Source organism: Diadema antillarum, unplaced genomic scaffold (genome assembly GCF_040938485.1).
Source record: "Diadema antillarum isolate AM-2024a unplaced genomic scaffold, OU_Dant_1.0 seq00001596_RagTag, whole genome shotgun sequence".
Lineage (NCBI taxonomy): Eukaryota > Metazoa > Echinodermata > Echinoidea > Diadematoida > Diadematidae > Diadema > Diadema antillarum.
Window position 1 is genome coordinate 86,131 of NW_027272312.1, and position 23,793 is coordinate 109,923.

Consider the following 23,793-nt stretch of genomic DNA (forward strand, 5'->3'; position numbering starts at 1 on the left):
GGGAAGATACACTGTACATTATATTTGTAGGTAGATAAAGCACAAATAGATACAGAAGGAAAAAGGGACAGAAACTGGAGGGGGGGGGGGGGGGAACGATGGATGAACAGATATTTAACTGTAAGATAGGGCCTAGGTAGTTTGATCTTTATAAGTGGAAGGGGAAGGAGAGAGATAAAATTTTATACATGAAGAGAGGAATGGAGGAGGGAGAGGAGGAAAAACCTAGAAAGACGACCATGCTTACTGCTTCTACAACAGTATACAAGTCACAATAAAGCTCCTGACCTATTTTTATGAATAAATCACCATGGCACTATTGCTTTGCAATTTTTTCCCCCTCCCCCCAAATACCAGTAATGCAGCACTTGTGTTACAATGTATTTTATGGTCTGAAAGAGCAAAACCAACTGGACATTCTGCATGGCTGCTTGTGCATACAGTGAATTCTTTCACAGAAAAAGAAAAAGCATTCTCAGCAGTATTGCTCTCACAGATCTGCAGGTTTTCTCACAAAAAGTGTGAAACGAGCTCTTGTCTCCCCACAGTGACTGGTGTTTGTGTCATGTACAACTCGTTTTGGGGTGTAGCTTCTTTTCACAGTAGTAGTGTTAAAGTGTCTTGATTCCATTGTCGTTTACAATGTACCTGCTAAAAACAACACTCCCCCCTCCCTTTCTGAATCCGTCCATGCTGCAGACAAGGTACAGAATACAGTGCATACATGTAAATTTGTACAAGGACAATCACTGTGTGTGCATATTGACTTCCAATTATTATTTGGGCTGGCTCATATTTAGCTGTGTAGATAGTTTAAAATGCTGAAAATATATCAGAGGGAGTTTTACATCTTCTATTTTAGGGCCAGATTTCTGGTATTATTGATGATTATTTGTGATGTGATAAAACTACCACGTTCTGATCACCTGTTGGATACCAAGGGAAGTCACAGCTCCGGGGTCATCTGGGGTCACCTGTTGTTGTAATGTTTCTCTTTCTCTCTTTAAAATGTAATCTCTTATCTGTCTGCTGTGAATTGTGTGTGAAGAGGGTTGTTGTCAGCTAGCCATTAAAATGTTTATTGCCCCAACAGGCTGATTGGGTATCGCTTCCATACAAACAAACCGATCACCACCCTGGTATTTTGGCTGTCTTTTTATCTGTCTGAGCACTGATAAAACTTCAGTAGGCCTACTGTTTATTGCGTCCTTCAGTGCTACCAATGACGGCACTGACATACAGATTATCACATGAAAATACATTTGTAGTTTGGAAAGTGAGGGTAGAATTTTATTTCTCACCTACTTGTATTGTATGGTAACAGTTTTTATTGGATCTTATAGGATATAATTCGCTGTACTAGGCGTACTCATTTGTGCAGACTAGCTGTTACCTGGGTTATGCATTGCTCAAAGTATTATGTTAACAGGGAAAGAGCTGATAAACATTGACTGCTTTATATACATTGTAAAATGTGGAAGGTCCTATCTCAGTCTTTCTGTACAGTGTTTGTGTATGTGTGGGTGTGTGTGTGTGTGTGTGTGTGTGTGTGTGTGTGTGTGTGTGTGTGTTACTATGACAAAATCTTCAGAGGAGGAAATTAAAAGCAGTGATGAAATGAATTAGTTAGGAGGGACTTCCCTTGGTGTCAATAGCCCGATCCATTTTATTGGCAACCATCTCTTTGGTAAAACCTGCCTGATTGATCAGTCTAAACCGCTTTATGAAACAATCCAAAGGTCTGCCTGCTTGGGATTAATATGAAAACAGCAGGGAATGAAAGTGAAGTCAGGCAGCGTGATGGAAAGTTGTATTCTAGCTGTCGCATTGGCAGCACTGTGTTGACGTCCTGCTCGAATTGTGCACTTGACGGCGTGCTGCGTGTCGTGGTGGGGCTGGGCTTGCATTTGCTCCCATCTTGTAGGGAGCCGGGAGGGTTACAACCCTGCATACATCATTCATGTGAACCACAGCCAGGGTTCTCCTATGTACATGGATGATGGTTGGCGGGTTCAAAGGTCGTCCAATCCTCTAGTGTCAAGTGTCAGGAGAACCCCAAAGGTACATGGAATTTCACCCTGCTTCTTTCTCCCACAAACACTCGATACATGGTGTCATAGTTACAGTGTATGGCATGGACTTTCATGTACACTTGGAATGGTTACATGAGTTTGCCTCTACTGTGTAATGTATGCTCTTTAGTTATGTTTATTTGGTTGATTTATGAATAGCAAGTTGTATGTTGCAAATGCTCTGACTGTCGTGTGAATGATGTGGAGTGAAAGCTATGGTCACAAACTGCACCAAGGATGTTGAAGGAGTGGGCCCAAGGAGTATTAAGTAACTCCTTGAGTAGGCCTGTCAGAGAGAGTATTTACATCCAGTTTTACTTGTCTTTAATGTAATTGTATGTATTTTAAGATTAGGTTGTGTGTTGATGCTATTAACCCGTTCAGGACGAGTCCCGAGTATACTCGGGCAAGTACTTATGGGAAATGCATGTTGTAGCAAAATTACCCCATCAACGGGTTAACATTGTCAGTAGACACGCCTGAGCATCAACAAAACAGTAGGGAAAGAAGAGATATTTTATAGTGTGCACTTCAGAGACATTGGGCCTTCATGTATTTGCCATGAGGTCCTGGAATGATGCAATCAATGAACATGCAACTCTTAATATTAAAAGAATATGGTCTCAGTGAGGGGTGGGGGGGGGGGGATGATTGGTGACAGTGGTTCCTAGGCTTGGAGTCATTTCTAACATAGAAGAATTGAGAGACAGATTTTGAAGTTGACTCCTCGGGTTTCTAATTTCCACTCTAGAAGTGTTTAACGATGGAGCTAATTATGGAGCAACAATTTAGGCCTAATTATGGAGCTAATTATCTTGGTCATTATTCAGGACAACTATGCAGGGCATGCTGTGAATGCTGTACCTTTAATAGACTAGTGATCCAGTGGTATTCTAGCACCAGAGCAGAAGAGGAAAACCTCCCTTTAGATGTGATATGTGGGTGCGTGTACAGGAGTACCTCTTCACGGTCTAGTTATACTGGTGGGACTGCTTTCAGAGATGTTCTTTGATGTGCGGGTTTGCAGCTCTTTATTGTTGGTGAAGGAGGAAAAACAAGCTCCAAGCAGTACATTGTACAGTAAATTCCATTTCGTCTTCCAAACAAACAAACAAGTAGAGTACATGACCTGTTTTCTTATGCCTCTACAAAGGGAGAACATTCAGACACAGTTTTGTTTTGGTGCTGTATCTTGGCTGTGACAGCTTAGCTTTTAGTGCATAATGGTATGGATGTGATTTATCTAACTTTTTCCTGTTATTATTGTTGTTTTATTGTCGGCACAAGCTCAACCTGTCTAGTAGGGTAGGAGTGGAATAGTGCATCAAATGTGAATAAAGTCTGGGATTTAGTCTGAATTTCTTCCACAGAGCTGACATAGAACAAAGTCAGTGTGCAATGTTGTTTGCAGAAAACAATTCTTTATCATCCTCTTTCTGAAAGAAGGTGTGTATTTTCAGTCAATTCATCAAGTGTGAATACTAACAATTTCTTGAAAAAAAAAGATTCTCCATTTTGAATGGTTTCAGACGTATTCATTAAACTGTGAATGACCTCCTCTACATGAGCATTCCCAAAATTCATCTGATTTTTTTTTTCACCCGCATCATAAAATGGAATTGAGGTCAATATCAGGAGAATTGAGGATTATGCGAAGCTATGCTTAGAGGGATGACAAAAAAATGTATTTGGCGGGGATACCGAGATTGATATGGCGGGTGATTCTCAAATACACAAATTCACTCTGTCTCATAGTAGGAGATTTACTGTGTCAACAGAAGATACATAGCATTGTCTTTGGATGCATGCACCTGTTCTGTCTGTGTGGTATCATGTCTCGTACTCCATGGCGATGCTCTGTGAAGTGTGTCCGCGGCTTCTTCAGCAGGTGAAACGTCACGGTGATGTTCACGAGAAAGCGGAGATTTGCTCTGGGGCCATCTGTTCAAACAAGGCAGTGCCCACAAAACAGCAGCAGGAATTTGAGGTTATTGTCCCTCTTCGTGCATTTTAAAGAAATCATGAATTGTGTGATCATTTGTACATGTATTCAGCCTTGTATGTGAAGATTTCATGGTTCATCAGCCAAATTGATGATAACAACTGATACTGCACTAGTAATTTGAGCGCCAAAAAATGGTATCATTGTCTTTGAGCACCAAAAGGCTGTAAACTCCATTGGATGGGTGAAGAGTAATAACCGTCCCTTCTCTCCAGATGATGCTGCAAAAGCGGAAACATACGCAGGGTTCGAAATTGGCGAAGGTCCGCTGGCCATTGGCCACCCAAAATCACGTCGGACTAGCTAAAAATCATACAATTCTGAAGTTACTAGTCCGTCTGGCTAGCCAAAATATTGCTTCAGTGTCAAAATTTATTCTAAGTAGTCCGCCTGGCTAGTTAAAAAAAAAGTTAAGTGTGACCCCTGCATACGTGTCTATAATTGTCAGCAATACTGGTAGGGCAATTTCAGTGAACTTCAACATACAGTGTATGTATACTTTAGAATGGAGGAAATATTTCTGTCTACAGTGTGGTAGGCCTATATTAGAGAAATATTGTCATGTTTTTCTATTTGGTCGAGTTCAGGAAGATGTGAAATTACAGTGTATGTCCTCCCTAGGAGTTCTTTTTTTTTTTTCATTCATCATTCTGGAGATATCAGACTCCAGTATACATGCACTGAAATTTCTTTCCTAGTGTGTTCCTTTGTTTTTATTTCTTCATTATTGTTATCAGTCCGGTTTTTTTTTCTTCATACAGATATACTTCACAAGTCAGTTCTCCAAGGCAGTACATCTCACTGATTCTTTGGGTGATTAACCCCATTATTAAAGGGATAGTACAGTATTGGTGGAGATGAGAATTGTTCTTTTAACTTTTTGCGAGATACACTACAGAACATATCATTTTAAGAGGAATTCAAAGTTTATTTGATGAAAATCAGGTTTGGAATGACTGAGACATCCAAAAACAAAGTAAAACAAAGCAATCGTAATAAAGTGTGGGTCCCACACTTTATTAGAATCGCTCTTTTCAAATCTCAGCCATTTCAAAACCAATTTTCATCAAATAAAATGTTGAATTCCTCGTAGAATTACATGCTCTTTCATATTTCATAAGAAGTTTCTTATTATCTCACCAAAAAATGTTAGAAACCTGAAATTAGGTCTCAACCAAAACTATACGATCCCTTTAAAGCACAAACATGTCTACAGGTGTATCCTGTGGCTGATGAAGCCAGCTTGGTATGCTCACATGTAGATTATGATCTTTTGCCTGCCCAACCTTGTCTTCCTTTGTACATTGTATGAAGATCCTTTGGAATGGTAAAGGAAAATACCAAAGCGAACGTTTCAAAACAATCTAATTCCAAACAGGATATGCTAAAAAACAGAACACCGTGAAAAAAAAGAGAGGATAAGATACCTTGTATTTTGCATCTGAGAACAGATTACTGGCAAAGCAAAGAAACTAAAACTTTATTTGAAAGTTTTTTTGCCCTTTTTTTTTGATAAGGGTAAAGCCAACATACATACCAGTGTAAACTTTTTGTAGACGAAAATTATGTTTCATACACTGGGCAGTGGTACAGTGTAGGCCTATAATGTGTATGTTGAATAACTACTTGACTAGAAGGCAGTTCAAGCGCTGCCAGGAAATTGATTCTGAGTAGTGTGTTGTGTGTATCCTTCTGAAAGCTCCAATAGTCTTGTAACAACCAAGAAGAGTAACTCTTCTTTACAGGTAATTCTCTTGTGTCTTGCTTGGCCTGGTGATACTGAAGAGCACTTGATATGAGTCCCAGTGGGTGGGGGGGGGGGGGGGGGGGGGGGAGGGGGGGGGGGGAGAAAAGCATTTCAGGCCCAAGCTTCAAAAGTCTTGGCCCAACATACATCTTTCAACAGCAAGATGTGTAAAATGCTGTGGAGCCCCCTCCCCACTCCACTCACAGGTGACACAATACATTTGTAGCTGCCATGAAAAGCTACGTCCCTCTTGTGCTTTTGGTAGTGGTCAGTGTATTGACTGGCTGGACTACTCCATTTGCATGCGACTCTGGTTAACAAGGCGCTTTATGCCAGAGCTGTGTCGGTAAACAGAGGATGAGTTTAAGCCTTGAAGGAACAATAGGGGAGAGGGGGACGTGTTTTCTGTCAGATGAAGTGAAGAGCCAAACGGTTTTCTTTTCAGCCATGCTCCCTTCTTTTCCCCTCCTGTCCTGGGCACAATGGTGGTGTTACCCCTATTTGAATAGCTGTTGTGCATGGGTGCACTCAGGCAAATTGCATTGTGTAGTAGTGTAGGGAGGGCACAAGCTGCACCGCGTGGGATTGTATGCATGGGACTATAGACTTTTGGCTAGAGGGTGGTACCGGTGTGTGATTACAGGTAGGAGGGCCACATAATGAGGTGACGAAGGAAAGGGGGGATGGATCAAAGGAAGAGGAGAATGTTCGGCAAATATTGGCACGTCTGGGGAGGGAGGAAAAGAGTTAGAAAGCGTCTGCAACACACGTATGCTTATACTTACAGACACACGCACACACACATTGTACACACAAGCAAGCTACCATGTCAATGACGCAAGATAAACACCACATCCATCACATGAAAACACAAACTAGATGTGAGTGTGAGCGAGAAAATAACATTCGGGAATTTTCGGCTAGGTTTTAATGTAAAGTGTGAGTGAGAAAATAACATTTAGGAATTTTCAGTAATGGGTAATGTAGTGTGTGGAATGTACTGTATTTATCATTGTGCGTATGTATGTGTGGTGGGGGGGGGGGGGGGGCAGGGGGTTGCATAGCCGCCCCACGCTCACGTTGTATTGAATGTGCCACAGGTCTGAATGTTCCAGTTAATTTTCTTGCTACTGTATATCCCACAACCATCCCATGAATTTGCCATTTCATAGGCATCATCCTTTGTAGATTACTCTAGAGTGACTAGGCATGTTACATAATCGCCAAAAAGTACATGTACCTAAATTGATTTTCTGTTGATTTGAAAGAGTATCCTGCAGTTGCACTTGCCCCTTTAATGTCTCAGAAGACTTTTGTTGCGAAGTTTGTTGCCTTTTGTTCAACATTCCTGCCTACCGTAACTGTACTAGAAAATGGAGAAAAGATGAATCAGAAATTTTAGTTCAACAAGAATTCCTAATGAGGAAATGTGTATAGATTGTGATTGACAGCATCTCATTCATAACTAAGCTTGTATGGTTTGAATGAGAAGATGAATTTTTGAATTAGGTTATTGATGTAAACTTGTTAAAGCACTCATCAGAAGATGTGTTGTGCAAAAGTCAGGGCCTCTCATCAGTACACAATATGTTGTTATTGTTTTGAAGATAAAGAATAAGAATATTCCAAATATCTAAACTGTATGGCACCAAGACGAAAAATAACCTACAGAATAGATCATTTGTATCTTGGGTGTTTGCTATGAAAACAATGTTGTTCTATACATTGTTTTCATACATGTATTTCTGAAAGAGTTTGCATTGTCTGTTGCGACTTTCAGCTGGGCATGATGATGAATAATCATACAGGAAACAAAAAGCTATAAATCAAATCAAACTCTTATGAAGTCAAATTAATACAGTAGGTATTTTACTTGGAGTTGAGTACTACTCTGTAGGATACAAGTGCAGCTGTTGATGAACTGTATTAAGGAAACACTGCTTTATAGGCCTATACATAAAAGAAAAAGAAGAGAGGAAAAAAAAAAATCACCAACGATGGGCGGAAGCCAACGAAAAGCTTTTCAGCTGCCGTGGTAGTGGCCGGGGAAGTACACAGTATATTCAATTCCGGCGGAGGAAGATTACTCTCTCCTCCCAAACGAAACCTGAGCAGATTGGCCGCAGAGCATTCCGTTTCACATTCATCTCCGTTCAGCTGCTGCCAGCATCCATAATTTGAGTTTTTCATCCATGAGGGAGCAATTCAGTGCTAAAAGGCCCTGTTCACATTGGACACTTGGGCTTGCTGATGAAGCATTTTTTGTACATAAAATGCTCACAGATACAGTGTACATTGTATTGTCTACACTTTATAAAGAGTGCCAGCGTACATTTGTGAAATTATTCAATTGCACAATTGATACACTTGTGCAACATAGAGCAGGGGATCTACAAGAAAGTTTAAATACCGGAAACACTGTGATTACAATGTATAATTGCTTGTGCATTGTATAAAATGGTATGTGTGATACTCTGATATTTAATACGCTTTGCAGCATTACTGGTATATGTAGTTAGGTTGTGTTGTGTTTTTAGAATGATGTGTCTTCATTTAACCAGCTAAAAATACATTTTTGTATAGTTTGTAGAGATCACCTGTATAGCTGTTGATGGATTTAAACCTGCGAGATTCATCACAGTGTCAAATACTTGACTCTGGTATTTATTACCTGATTGGCGGAATTCACTGGGGTGTGATGTGTTCCTGATTTCACACTATTTTGATTTATGGGCATGGCATATTTTATGAGTGGATTATAAACATAATTTCATTTATCAATCTCTCTTTCATGCCATGACAGCACACCTCCCAATGGTGTACCATGTTTTCGATAATATGTCTCTCTATTCGCCAATTTTGATATAACAGACCTCTGCAAATTCCATGTGTTGACTTAAGAGAGTTGTGTGAAAAAGACCCAAACTAACAAACAACATGTTGATTATCAGTGGAGTATGAGTTCAATCAGCTTGATAAAACTTGAGTCCTTTGTCAACCCAGGATTTCTTGGCACTAAAAACAGGCAAAATGATGGTTGGATCCACTCATCATCATCTGTCCCTACAAAGTAGCTGGCATTGAGCAGCTACAGAATGAAGAAAGCCAGCAAACTCTGAACTATATAAAGAAAAAAGCTCCATTCTGGAAGAATTTCATGGCTCCTCAAACTGGCAATAGCACTTGTGGCAGTCTACATCAGAGTAAGACACACACCTTGTGTGCAAAGAAATCAAATCTCTCATTTGCCACTGCAAATACATCTGTGGTAAACTGGTATCCTTGACAGTAGAGGTTCTGAGATATCAAACCCTTTCTGTGCCAACATTCTCAAAGTGCCGTTAACTTTGTCTGTAACCAGTTTGCATTTTGTGATGTAAGAGTTAAAGAAAGGCACAATTAGCTCATTGCTGTTCCATGGGACTGGCACATTGATTGCACAATTGCCCTGATATGAGGCAGAAAATTTACCTCTCTGTTGTCATTGTGCGTGTGCACATTAGTTTGTGAATCCACCCTAATGGCTTTTGTTGTGCGGTGCGTGCATCTAGTGTCAGGAAAACTACCTTTTACTGAATGATCTGTCTATTTGCCTAAATATTTGATAAGACAATCACTTCTCTAATTGATCATATCAAGAAAACATGAAATCACATTCTTTATCTTTTCTTCTGTGTGATGGGAAAGTAATCTTGCTATAATGCACATTTAAGGGTTGCCTCTACGAGATAATAGCTGTCAAATGTAAAGATTTCATTTGCCACATATGATAAATTTTTGAAGCATACATGAAGTGAATATAAAATATGGAAGGATAGTGATGTATGATGAGATATGAGGTGATCCTTCCTACCCCTGTTTATTATATTGTGTGTGCAGTACAACAGGGTGTGCAAAGTCCTCACAATTTTTTTCTTTCATTCTACAGTTGCATTCAGTTGGTTGAAAGACAAGTACGTGTACAGCCAGTGAGTCATGACATACAGTCTGGCCTGTGACATCAATCTCACGGGAGAAATAAAAGAAAAGAAAGGCACAGATCTGTGTATGTCTGTATGTATGTGTACATGTATGTGTGTACGTAGTAGATATGTAAAATGTATGTATCATTTCTGTATGTATGTATGTATGTATGTATGTACGTATATGTATGTATGTAAAATGTATGTATCATTTCTGTATGTATGTATGTATGTATATGTATTAGTGTGTATGTATGTATAATGTAAAATGTATGTATCATTTCTGTATGTATGTATGTATGTATGTATGTATGCATGTGTGTGTCTGTGTGTGTGTGTGTCTGTGTGCATAACTATGTGTCTGTTTGGGATGAGAGGTAGGGATTGGGATTCAGTCTTGTAGGCCCTAGATGTTCAGGCTAGTTGATGTCCATGGATGTCGCCAGATTTTAGTGGTGTGAAATCAGATTCCCCTTGAGACACAATGTTCATGTACTGCTACAAGACTGTGGACCCCAAATACTCAACACTCCGGGAACTGTACAACTCTGTAGACTACCCCCTATTCCTTACATCATGTACAATTCTCCCTATCGCATAGCCGATATCAAGTGATATCGCCTCGCGATACCGATATCTAATCGATCGCTCTTGGGACGTGCACTTCCGGTTTTGTGGTTTACCCACATCACCTCCGTCATCTATGGATATTTTCCATAATTTCGTTGTTTTGCATCAGGCCCAGCATTGGGGCCACTTCGCAGAAGAATCCCATTCATCAAATGTAAAGTTACAGATTAGAAAATAACTCTATTATTCGACAAATTATAAGACAGAATTTGACACAATCTGTGAATACTAGTACTTCGGCGTTCAATGTGCATAAAAGCGTACATTTACACATTGCGCGTTCACATTAAACCAGAACTTTATATCCCAAGAATTAAAGGAAAAAAATTAGAGCGCCACATGCGTTCAGATTTGGAGAGCTATGTGATAGGGAGAATCGGTGGGAGTACTACCACTTTGTTCATATCTGCAAATACCATTAATCTTTTTTTTCTTTTTTTTTCATTTGTTCACCCATAATCAGCACACGTACAGTACATGCATGTAATGACAAACAAGTGTAAGAATGATTACAGTAATAAAGCATCAGGGTGGGCCACAACTTGAAATTTGAGCATGGGTTACAAGCTCAGAATCTGAGAATATTGCAGAAATTGTGTGTGCGCGAAGAGCACGTCACGAGCATGTAGTATGCAATATTTTGCAGCTTATCTCTCGTTGTGCTGCTTACGTGTACATTCAATGTTCTCTCTCATGTTTTGCACACAAATATCTAAGTGCTAGGCAGTTTGATGTTTCTTGTATGTTTTGCACGTTGTATGTTTTTCAGATGTTTGAATACATTTTATTTTGAGCTTGTTGCAAATTCTTTAGGATGTTGCATAGCATGTTGCTGGCTTTTGAGGATGTTGCACAAAAGTTGAGGATGTTGCACAAGAAATTGAGCATGTTGCAGCTAGGCCTACATGCTGTAACCCTCCTGGACCACCCTGAAGCATGTGAAGAAAGAAAGAAATAAAGAAAGGATAAAGCAGTCTCAGTTATCAGGCCCAAAGTTCTCCTACAATTTCAGCATGAACAACCCCATCACACAGTATGCATTTTTAACCCATTGAGAACGAGTCCTGTGTATACTTGGGCAGGGGCTATGCGAAATGCGTGTTGTAGCAAAATCAGTCTGTCCTCAACAGATTAACCTGATCTGCCACTTTGTACTACATAACAATTAGCAATTAATCAAGAACGGCCCGAAGTAGCTGATATCCACACCTGTACAGGTGTGAATTCCTTGAATTATCCGCTCCTATAACACAGACACCAACTAGTACTGGTACAATTGTAGACCTCTAGAAACCGGTACTGCTGGCACAGTATTGCTGAAGCCTTCATATCCAGGGTCGATGGCACATTTGATGGTCAGACCAAAAACTGGATAAATTCACAACTATTCTAAACCAGATAGTCCAATTTTCCTTTAATAGTTTGTTGATATGTTTTGCTCATATTTCAGAATTATTAAATCCACTAAAGTAAACTCCCAAGTAATAAGCTGTGATGCATTGCTGCATAAACAAAGTCCCTACCGTAAAACTTGATATTTTCGTGGCATGAAATTTTTTTTTTTTTTTTTGCATCAACGGGTTAAAGCAGTGATAGTTTTAAAAAAACAGGAGAAAGAAGAAGGTTGTGAGTTAGGGGAAAAATTGGACATTTCTTCTTTTTGTCTCATTGATGTTAAAAGGAAAGATCTTCTTGTTTCTCTTGATGTTCATGCATCATGAATAGTGGGTCTTTGTTAGTGTGTGACATTATAGTTCAGCCGTTTTTCAGCTGTGTGGATTTTTATCTTTATTGATGGCACAGTGCAGTATATTGTGTTGACGCACTAAATATCACTCCTTCAGACACACGAATAGATCCGTACAAGTCTGTGATGGATAGGGCGTAGTCATGTTTTTCAGCAAATATGCAGTTACCCCACTTTTATTCCATCAGGCTCCCTTATGGGGATATGGGCCAAATTACCTGATGGACCACTCACTGGCGCATCTGGGGCAGGCGGAAGTGTTCGGCAGGATGAGTCTGTCCCCCAATAAAGAGGAGTGGGGAGGGGAATGGACATTAGCCGTGGAATGATCGCAGGGAGCCATCCCCCGTGATGGTGGTGCATGCTTCCAGTCGGGGGATGTACCGCTGATGCAAGTTGATGGATGACAACCCCATTTGCGAGCGGTGGTCTCGCCGTGGCCTGGTTATGATCAGCATGCGTAATGCATGTCGCATGACATTTTCAAAAATTGAGAAAACCCAGAAACCTAGTCTCGCCGAATCCCTTCCTCCCATTCACTCCGCCCACCTATAATATTGCAGATCTCCAGTAATTTGTAGTCCTGGTTAAAAGAAGCAAAAACACTTTAAAATATATCTATATAGAATCTATTTGTTATCAAAGTTTGAAGGGATTGTGGTATGAGAAGTTGGTAGAAAAGGGTGAAGAGGGATGTCGTAAAATAAGTCGACGTTTTAGAGGGATGGCTGCATGATTTGGACAAATTGGGAGTCATGTTGTCATCGCTGTTTGCATCTCGACATGAAGTGAAATTGTGCGATGTCAGAACCACTTGAACCTGGTGCACTTTGTGCATTTCCCTGCCCCCCCAGACGACATTCATTTTCCACCGTCCAGTGCACTTTCCCTCCAGAGTCAAGAAGCCTCGGCCACTACACTCTGCCGAAAATGGCAGTGCAGCGCTGTTGTTTAAAGTTGATGAATAGCTGAGAGTAGAATGTGTGTCTGCATTGGTCATGTAGATTTCAAGAGACGTAATGGAAAGGCTGCACATTCCTTCATGTAAGTGGTGCATTTATTCAATTTGGGAGCAATCAAAATTTACAAGAACATGTAAACTGAGACCAAGGTGGTGGGGGTTCAGTGTACTAACGGGATGGAGAGAGACGGAGAGAGAGATCTAGAGAAGAGAGTGTACATCAGAACACCTTGGCATGGGATGATTTTTATTGTTGTTTTTTTTTTTCATCTGATTGGGAAGGGTACGGTGAATGTTGATTAGATTTATGCATTGAGATGCTCTTTTGATATGTTGCAATGTACAGGAACCTTTTGAATAAAAAGCAAAGAGAGCAACATGCAGCCATCTGTTTAGAGGTCATTTCCAGTGGCTGGTTACATGCAAAGTACGTCATATGGGAGAATTTTAGGGTTTGGCCTCTCAAGGTTTACTTTCTCATCTTGATTGATGGCATCCAAAAGATATGGTACAGAGGAAAAACTTGCAAAAAAATTCCCCTTTAGGAGAGCCTTCTTCTTTGCACTGGTAGACAGGCACCTGTCTCGTGGAAAATTGATCAAACTGCATATAAACTGTAAAAAGTGGAAGTTTTTGTGTGAACTGAGTAATTTTTTTGTGCTCGAAAGATGAATTTTGCATGTTTTTAATCCTGCAGAATCAGGATATTAATTACTGGAAGATATGGCATGCAAAAATACATGTATTTGCATGCTTTTATTTTCGCGCTAGATTGTGGTTGCGCAAAATGTGTGAAAAATGTCCACTTTTACCATATTATATGCCACACTGTTATTGACGCAAATGCCATCAGCTTTTTTAACTACATAAATATGCTCTGTATAGCATTAGGTCGGTTTCCCAATGAATTCAAAGTTTATGCGAAGACGTAGAAACCAACCAGAAGGCTTGCCAGAAAAATTAGACTTGCTAAATGTATGGTGTTATGACCCTATACAGTAGGTTATATTCTATTAAACCAAATGAAATACTCTATATCGGAATTGGCATGACTCTGATTTTTACCGTAGTGCAGACATTACAGTTTAAAAAAAAGGTCCTCAATGTACCTGACAAAAAACTATGTCTGTGTTCACGTTGTTGAAGCTTGCCTTCATAAAAAATCATCTTAAATACTCCATCTTTTTTTTTTTATAGGATTATCATGAAATGGAGGAGGTAGAGGGTTTGTCTCTGATATGCCATACATTTCGCGAGTCTACATTTTTGCAAATCGGGAATTCATGACGACTTTGCTAATGGTGAAATTCGCCATCGTGGAGTCCTGTACTGAACGGAGAAGTGTACACGCGTACGTCACATTCACATCGGGATCAGAGTCAATATTTTCGCGTGTCTTTAATTTCGCAAATAGCACCTGACTCGTGAAATTCGCGAAAATAAAACCTCGCGAAATATTCAGTGTATACAGTATATTGCCAAGACTCACCAACACTTTAACCCCTTTCATGCCTAGCATATTTTACCCTAGATCTCTGGGAACTCCGGGATGACATTGAAGTGGGAAAGATCTCCTGGGTAAACTCCCGGGTGAAAGGTTGAAAGTCAGCATAGTGTACCAAAAACATCGTAGGAGCTGTTTTGCACATGCGCCTTGATATGTACAGTTGTAGGTCCCTACTTTCACTGCAGAAGAACTGACGAGAGAACTTCAATCCCGAGCTCATTCACTAGTTTTGAAGATGATCTCCGAGTGACTAGTGTGAAGGGGGTACAGGTCTTGTCATGTCCAGGGAGAGAATACAAACCTCCCTGCTGTAGGAATGATTTTTACCTATATGTACAATAACTAGTACATTGTAGTTCTAAAGTTGCTTTGGAAGACAAAAGTGTCTCCCGTATTGCTCTTTGGAACCTCAATGTGTGAATATTGGTAGATGTGCTTTGTGTATGTCTTGTTATGGCGGTCTTTATGGTTTCTTTGCACTGGATAAAGGTGGTTTGTTAAGGAGGAAATATAGAACTAGCCGAGTGAACTAGCTGCTGTGATATCCACACAGTTCTCTTTGTCATTTAACCACATCAGCCGAAAGCTCTTGTCTGTGATACGTCATCCATGAAATTGGCATACATTAAACAGATGAGTCGAGAATGTGTTTACGAAATACCTCTGTGTGGGCGATCAAAAGGGATCAAATAATCAGGAAAGGTATGAAAGTGAGCCAAATTGTTTCATATTTGTATTATCACAATGGCCTGATCCATACCAGTGGTGATGACACACTTCATTAACCCCAGTAAAGAGTTTTGTGTCCTATATCAATTCAGAGCCATTGTTTACTTGTAAGTTGTGCATATTTGAAGGAAATGAGAATAGAATGGAATGGAGACATTTTGTAGAATTTGCATAATTTTGAATACCTATATTGTTTTTCTTTCTTCTTTGTCTACATTATCAATATCATGATAATAACCTCTGATTTTAAATGCGGCTGTTAATAAGGTACTTGTATGGTGTAGGGAGGTGCTACCATGCAGTGTCAATGGGTAAAAGGTATGCAGACCTGGGATTTGAGAGGGTGTGGGTGGATGGCGTGATGATTGTCACCATCTTCATTGTCCCCGCCGAACGAGTTCGAGCAGGGGACTATGAAACGGGCTCCGTACGTGTGTGTGTCCGTCCGTGTGTCCGTCCGTCCGTCCGTGTGTCCGTCCGTGTGTGCGTCCGTGTGTGATCAAAATCTTCAAGTTGCTACTTCTCTGTCATTTATGAGCCAATTTTGATTCTGTTTGCTTTATATGATAGCACTACATGGGAGCTTTGAAACTTCTACACAGAATTTCAGTCGTGACCTTTGACCTTGACCTTTGACCTATATTGTACATTTTGCTACAAAATGCTACTCCTTCGCCATTTCTAACCCGATTTCGATTCCGTTTGCTTTATGTGATGGCACTAGGTGAGGGCTTCAAAACTTCTACACAGAATTTTGACCTTTGACTTCTTTGACCTTTGACCTTGATTTTTTACCTGTATTGTACATTTTGCTACAAAATGCTACTCCTTCGCCATTTCTAACCCGATTTCAATTCCGTTTGCTTTATGTGATGGCACTAGGTGAGGGCTTCAAAACTTCTACACAGAATTTTGACCTTTGACTTCTTTGACCTTTGACCTTGATTTTTTGACCTATATTATACATTTTGCTACAAAATGCTACTCCTTCGCCATTTCTAACCGGATTTCGATTCCGTTTGCTTTATGTGATGGCACTAGGTGAGGGCTTCAACACTTCTACACAGAATTTTGACCTTTGACTTCTTTGACCTTTGACCTTGATTTTTTGACCTGTATTGTACATTTTGCTACAAAATGCTACTCCTTCGCCATTTCCAACCCGATTTCGATTCCGTTTGCTTTATGTGATGGCACTAGGTGAGGGCTTCAACACTTCTACACAGAATTTTGACCTTTGACTTCTTTGACCTTTGACCTTGATTTTTTACCTATATTGTACATTGGCTACAAAATGCTACTCCTTCGCCATTTCTAACCGGATTTCGATTCCGTTTGCTTTATGTGATGGCACTAGGTGAGGGCTTCAAAACTTCTACACAGAATGTTGACCTTTGACCTTGATCTTTTGACCTATATAGTACATTTTGATACTAAATGCTACTTCCGGCGGGGACATATTTTACGCACCGCGTAATTTCTACTTTTCCTTGTATTGAAGATTAACAATGTATTAAAAGTCAGTTAACTGTCGATCAAAGTGGATCATATGTATACATGCAAGTTTCTATGGCTAGCTAGCATTTGTAGCAAGCAGATTTTATCTACACATACACTGTAGTCCGTGTGTAGCGAGTGGAACCAGCTAGGAGCAGCTGAGTCAAGAGACAAACTCCGATTGAGATTATATCAACCATTTTTGACACACTCACCTTTCGAATCACTTTTATTCAGACATTTGGAACATGGCTAATGCAATATGCGTAGGTCCATGCAACAGCACTGTCTTGAATGATTTATCCATGTACCTTTAACCCATCGAAGACGGGCTGATTTTGCTACAACAGACATTTCCCGTAGACACCTGCCTGAGTATACTTTGGACTCTTCCTCAATGGGTTAAGATGGTGGTCCTGAGAGGTTTGAAGGCAGGCTCAGGGTGTATTTATTATCATTATTATATGGGCACATGAGATTTCACATTCATGTATCACAACCTTGACAGAAATAAATGTGACTACCAATATGCTGTACTCCTGGGAGAGGCTTTTCTCTGAGGTATAAATTCACAGAAGGCATTGTATTTATGATACAATATACAATACGGCAGTCAGAGACCGTAAAGATTGATTGTTTAGTGGGTGGCCAAGTCATTGTCTATAATCACTTCACAGACTTTGAGGGATGTACTGTATAGATGGGGGATAGGAATAGAAAACCCATTTATAATATGGGATGTGTTCTGTCATTTCTCTGGATGTCTGTATTATAATGTAGTGAGGTGTGCCCTGTGCTCACTTCCATGCATTGCCAGTGTTTAAAAGAACCTGAATGGTGTTCGCTTTTATGGCATGGAACATGAATGTTGTTCCAGTCTATTTTGGGAATGTAAAATAAACAGCCAAACAGTTTGAGATCCCTGCTATACTGCGAAAAGAGGGACGAATAAGCTCACGAATGTGATTTATAAGCAAGCACCCTGTCAAATAGACAGTGAAGTCATGTGAGGAAGTGTGGTAGACTATAATAGAGAGAAAAAAACTCATAGAGCATGTCTAGTATCTTAGTAAGACTATGTCCGGGGGCTGTTATGGCTGTAAGTTGATACTGGCTTCAGACATATGCTATCATAGTTTATAAAATGCAATATTAGATGGCTTAGACAGTTTCTGGTATGTGATTGGTCGAGAGCTCATCACGTGATGCTGTTTGCGAGGATCGCAAATGTTATATTTTCCCAGCTCGTTATATTGACCAACTGGTCAACTGAATATATTTTTTTCCATGTGTGTCGCCCTCTTACGGTGGAAAAACAAATAATTACACCAATATAAGGGTGTGGGACCACGTCGGTAACTGAGAGGAGCAAACGATTACTATCGATAACTACAGTCTGGATCGATATAATCTGTTCCCACTCACCCCCCCCCCCCCCCACACACACACACACACACACGATACGTGAGAGAGTAGACGGCACGGCGCGGCGCGGAGTAGCGTCATGCGCTAGGCCTGCCTGGATGGAATTCGGGAAGCTAAACGTTACGTACAGGTACTAGGTGTGTACATAGTAGGCTACCCAATGTACGTGTGCACGTATCGGCCCGCGAAGTTTGGAACCCGTTTTGTCTATAAAGTTAATAAACGACGACGAGCTCGATAAGATTTGGAGGATAAGGATTCTAACTCCACTAAACATGGCCTAAAACAAGCGAGTGAATAGTCCAGAGACATTTTGTTCAGTTCAGTTCCTAGAACGAGGGCAATTCATGCGTCTTTGTATTGACGTAACTCAACGAAGAGTTAGACTAACGTTAGATCCAGGCCTAACGTTACATCGAACAAAGCATAAGTGGAGGACTATATAGTACTAACTGTTTAGTATCACGACATCGAGCAGACTGGTTTGCAAATCACTGTGTTTCTACAATGTTCATCTCTGCAACAGAGGGGAAAAAAGACTGATTTTGAAATTGCTGCAGATTCCTGATGACAGAAGGTAGGCCTACGTCTAGATACCGGTCCTGGCACAAGACAAATTGATTGAAAATCACAGGGTAGGGCCTAACGTTTTCCCGAAAACGTTAGAAAAAAGATGATGCACTGGACTGGGGAGCCAATTTGGACGCATGTGATGTAACGTTAGGCCCTTCTAACGTTAGACACTAACTGTAACGTTAGCCTTAACGTTAGCCTTAACGTTAACGTTAACAGTTAACCTAGTCACGTAGAGAGTTTTAGACGCTAACATAGACTTAGGCCTACGTAACGACAAATAACGTTAGACCGTGATATTCTTACGTTTATAGAACTCCTTAACGTTAGATCTAAATTAGGACTAACAACGAACGTTAATAGAGTCTATCTAGTAGGCCCTGTAACATTTAACATACATAATTAGAATCTAGGTAGAGTCTGGGTTTCTAGGTTCTAACGTAATCTAATAGGGCCTACCTGTGTAGTAGAAACAAAATGTCAAATGATAAAAATTGCCCAGTAGGCCATAACGTTTAAGGCCTAAAGTTAGATTTGTTTTGTAAGTAGACCCTAAAACATCTGCTGATCTTTTGGACCTGAGCCTAATTTAACTATAGGACCAAAACGTTAGAAGGGCCTACTGTCGTTAGAGGACTGAGCCTAGCAACTACACAGTCCAGTCGCCGCTGTACAACTACAAAATCGCGACAGCGCGCACACAGCGTGTGGTCGGGCTAACATGAGCGTATAAACGGTTTAGGCTACAATGTATACGTCGTTAGTGTAGGCTCTCCTGTAAAGCATAATCAAGGGCAAGGCCATCTAATATAACAGATATCGACTGGTAGGGGGTGGAATGTAACAATCTTTGGAACGCCAGGGAGTTATATTTTCCCTCGTGATCATATTTTCCCTTGGGAAAATATAACTCCTTGGCGGTCCAAAGAATGTTATATTCCACCCCGTACCAGTCAATATCTGTATAATATGGATTTTTAGATTTGTTTACAACTTATAAAGTTCTAGACTCCATGTGGTACGGATTGTTCTTTGTAATTCATCGTGCTAGCGCCAAAACAAGCCACAATATTATATTTCAAAGACATGGAGAGATTGTGATCCTTTCTTCCATAAGAGCTTTCTTTGTCATTTATTCCAATGAAGGAAGCAAGTGCTCTGTGATTTATCTGTCATGGATTTTTACAATGGGTTAGTGAGCAGTAATTATAAGAAACAGCTTGTTTCTCTTAATGATTTTTCAATGTATTAATAACTTTGCATTATTTGTATGCAGGGAATATGATCAAAGATTCCTTGGTCCAATTTCATTAGATAAAAAAGAAGAAGAAAATGAAGCAGGAATTTGTGAATCAAGAAAAGTACTCCTGTTCTTTAAAAATGTAGATATTACTACAGTGGTGGTTGCAAGATGGGGGTGGGGGGGGGGGGGGGGAGGGAAAGGGAGTGATAGAGGGGTTAGTGTGAAGATGAGGGCGGGGAGGTGATGGGACAGAATGGAATGGAGGGTTTGTGTTGGAGTACAACAATACATCATTGTTGTCAGTCGACGGACAAAATGTAAGTAATCAATACTTCACATGTCAATCCCTGTGCACAAAATGCTGCTGTCATAGTGCCTGTAAATACTCCCAGTTTGGAAGGGGGGGGGGGGGGGGGAGTGGGGGGAAGAAAAGATAAAATCTTCTAAGATCCTGATATCAGATATTTTTTCCCCCAATTAGGGGAAATCCCATGTGCAGTTTATGATCATATAAAGATGTGTTGCAATTTCAACAAAATCAGTTTGGGAGAATATTCTATGAATGCAACCCCAAGCTATACAGTGAGTGTTTTCAAGGCACATCTTTTGACACAGCGTATGCTTTCAAACATGACCCCAAAATGTGTCGTTGGACAAAGGCCAATGCATTCTGTTGTACTCATTTATAATACGTGCAGTTGAATGATTTGTTAATGTATTCATTTCATAAACACACCTTTATAAGAGACTGTCCCTGCCAACCTGGAAGCTTGCCTGACACAGCTACAAGTCGTGTACATGCAAACATGATTCCACATTTTGAAATACATTGAGTATGACCAGATGGATAGAATGCAGCTTGTTATTAGGACCTTGAGGAAAATATCCTTAAATGTATGCTTTAGAACTATTGCAAACTATGTACAAACATGATTCCGAGTACTAAAGTGCTTTTCGTATGAGCAGGTGGATGGAACACCTTGCTCATAGGCCTTTGGAGGAAAAATGTCCTGAATTGGAAATACTCTGGCCTATTTCCCTAATTTTGAGGTAATCCCTGCTGGACCATAATTCAAAAGCAAATGTCTGTGAGTTAAATCTTTGCAAAGATCATTTATTCTTTGCTTTTAGGGGAGCATTCACAACTTACATGTTGTAGATAGTTCTGAGAGGTTTCTGACTCTAAAAACATTTTTCTGTTTTCTTTCTGTGAAAATGATGACCCAAATTCCAGACTTTCCCCTGTCATTTAGAAAGGCATTTTAAAGTGTAAAGTAGGTTGGAACTGTGAGTTACAAAAGTATGTATAGAAATAGATGGAGCAGCTGATAGTAAAGATAATTTCATAATGGGCTTGACAGAAATAAAATGCATTAACAATCCTGACGTTCAGAAAGAGAGAGAGAAAAATCAGCAATTGAGTTTGACACTTCTAGATGCCTGCGTGTTTTTGGCCTACTTCTGTCATTTCCAGAAATGGCCTGGGGTGTACACCATGAGGACGTGTTGCCTTCGTAATAATGGTGTGTAATGTGGTGTGATATGTATCGCCTTTTCTAATTGACAGTTTATCTGTGTGATAGGGGATCAACTTGCACTGTGACACTCTAATCTCTTTGTTGAGACTTGTGATAATTGACAGCGAGAATACAAGGTCAAATCAATTGTTGATGTAAGAACCCTAAAGAGGAATATTTCCCCCTCTCTTTTCTTTCTTTCTTTCTGTTTTTGTCCTTAACTTGAACAACACCTGTTTTTTTTTATCCCCTTGCTCCTGCCTGATTGGGGCCTTTGAAGGGCATCTGGGATGAATGTTGTTTTTGTTATTATTTTTTTTTCTACATTTCAACAATGTGTGAACTGAGATGAAAATATCGATGCCATGGATGGACGGAGCAGAGAAGTTGTTGAAATGAAGAGATGTGTAGTGAGGGAGCCCCAGGTGGCATGCATTGCACAGTGTGGCTCGTTGTCAGTCATCTCGACAGTGATTTTTTTTTTCCCTTTTAAATGACAGGAATATTCTGAGATCACCGAAATAATGGTGTCTCAATAGATAAAAATGCAGCTTTTGATCTTGTTCGTTCATTTTCAGTTGTATTAGATTCTTTCTTGAATATGATGATTTTTCTCTTCATCGTTCGGATTGCCTGAGGACAGTATATTAATCACTTTTCTGTGTTTCTGGGTGCTATGAAAGTTGTCCCATTATTCAAATGAGCATTAGATATTAATGTTTACATTAGATTTTAGTTCCCAAGGGCAAGTGGATTTGTGGAAAACTTGCCCCATATGCAGTAGATGGCAGAGATGTTTAGACTCTTCATGCATTGCATGGTCATTGAGAGTAGTTGTACTTTCATGGATGGTATTTGAAGTATTAGTGATAGGTGATTAAATGTTTCCAATATTTGTCTACCCTACAGAAGAAGTCCTCTTCTAGCGATGTGCAAGATGACACCAGCACAACCAGCCGAGAGTCCATAAACAGCTCCAACAGCAACAGTAACGTCAGCTTACCGGGCATTGCGGCCGCCTCGTCCACAGGGGCAGGGGCAGCTGCGAGGCCAAGTGTCCACTCGATGCCCGTGGACTCCTCGTCTTCGACATCGTCGCGCCAAGCCCAGAACCTGCCCATGTCAGACAAGAGGGCGCTGTTCCAAGAGAAGGTGCGTCAGAGCAACGAGGCCTGCCAGAATGCCGACTTCCCGCGCGCCATCCGCCTCTACACCGAGGCGCTGGACCTGGACCCGGCGAACCACATACTGTACAGCAACCGCTCGGCCGCTCACGTGAAGCTGAAGGACTACGAGAGGGCACTGACGGACGCGATCAAGGCACGGGAGTTGAACCCAAAATGGGCAAAGGTATGTTTTGCATTGAGATACATGGATAGAAATGAATGACTGGGAAGTCATAATAATGATTTGATGTGACTGGTGGTCAAACATGTGCTGAGAGTGCTGCAGTTGTGTTATCTTTACTCTGCTAAAAGCTGATAATCATATTTTGAAATAGAAGTGTCAGGTGATTGACTCGGAGCACAGATGTGACATATGACTGTGGTTTGTGAACATCGTTTAGTAGTCAACTGACAAGTGGCCTACTAGATGTGTGGATTGTGTCCTTTGCTTCTTGTGCACTTTTATTTAGATGCGTATATTTTTGTGTTTTCGAGCTGTAGTTAAGATTTGCCCAAGGGGCAATAGACTTTGAGCCAGCATAGAGTTTGGAATGGGTTGTGTTACGAAGGATCGTGCTTTGAAGAGACTTTGAAAAGTTTTGACCTTTCACACAACTTCCTCATTTCATGTGCTGTCACTGATGCACTTTTGCCCTGTAACTGAAAACTTCTGACGACATTGTAACGTGATGTGCAAACGCTGGGAGGATTGCTTGCCAATCGTTCCATCACAGTAGAATGACAATCTGTGTATGGCATCTGCAGTAAAAAGATTGAACATCAGTGATGAGATTGGTTCTTCAGCTTTTACAGAATTGTTGGTCTTGATTACCTTATGTAGAAAAACTGAAATGTCCTACTACTTTAATATCATGGGATGAGTTTTACTCACTAGAATTGTACTTGCGCTATTCCTGTTGCATTGAATCGTAGATTCTGTGTCCAATATATTCTATTTATAGAGTGATGACATAAAATTGGCCTTTGAAAGATATGCCCAGAAATTTGAACATGA

At 40.4% G+C, this 23,793-nt stretch overlaps 1 protein-coding gene across 1 annotated transcript in view; it reads left to right on the plus strand.

The window, feature by feature from the left end:
* LOC139710971 (uncharacterized) overlaps positions 1-23,447 on the plus strand; it is a 40,988-nt gene extending 17,541 nt beyond the window's left edge. The window contains exon 2 of the mRNA XM_071622888.1: positions 22,522-23,447. Within this exon, the coding sequence (XP_071478989.1) occupies positions 22,522-23,001 (480 nt within the window). The 3' untranslated portion in view covers positions 23,002-23,447. The remainder of the gene's footprint in view (positions 1-22,521) is intronic.
* Positions 23,448-23,793: the final 346 nt, after the last annotated feature.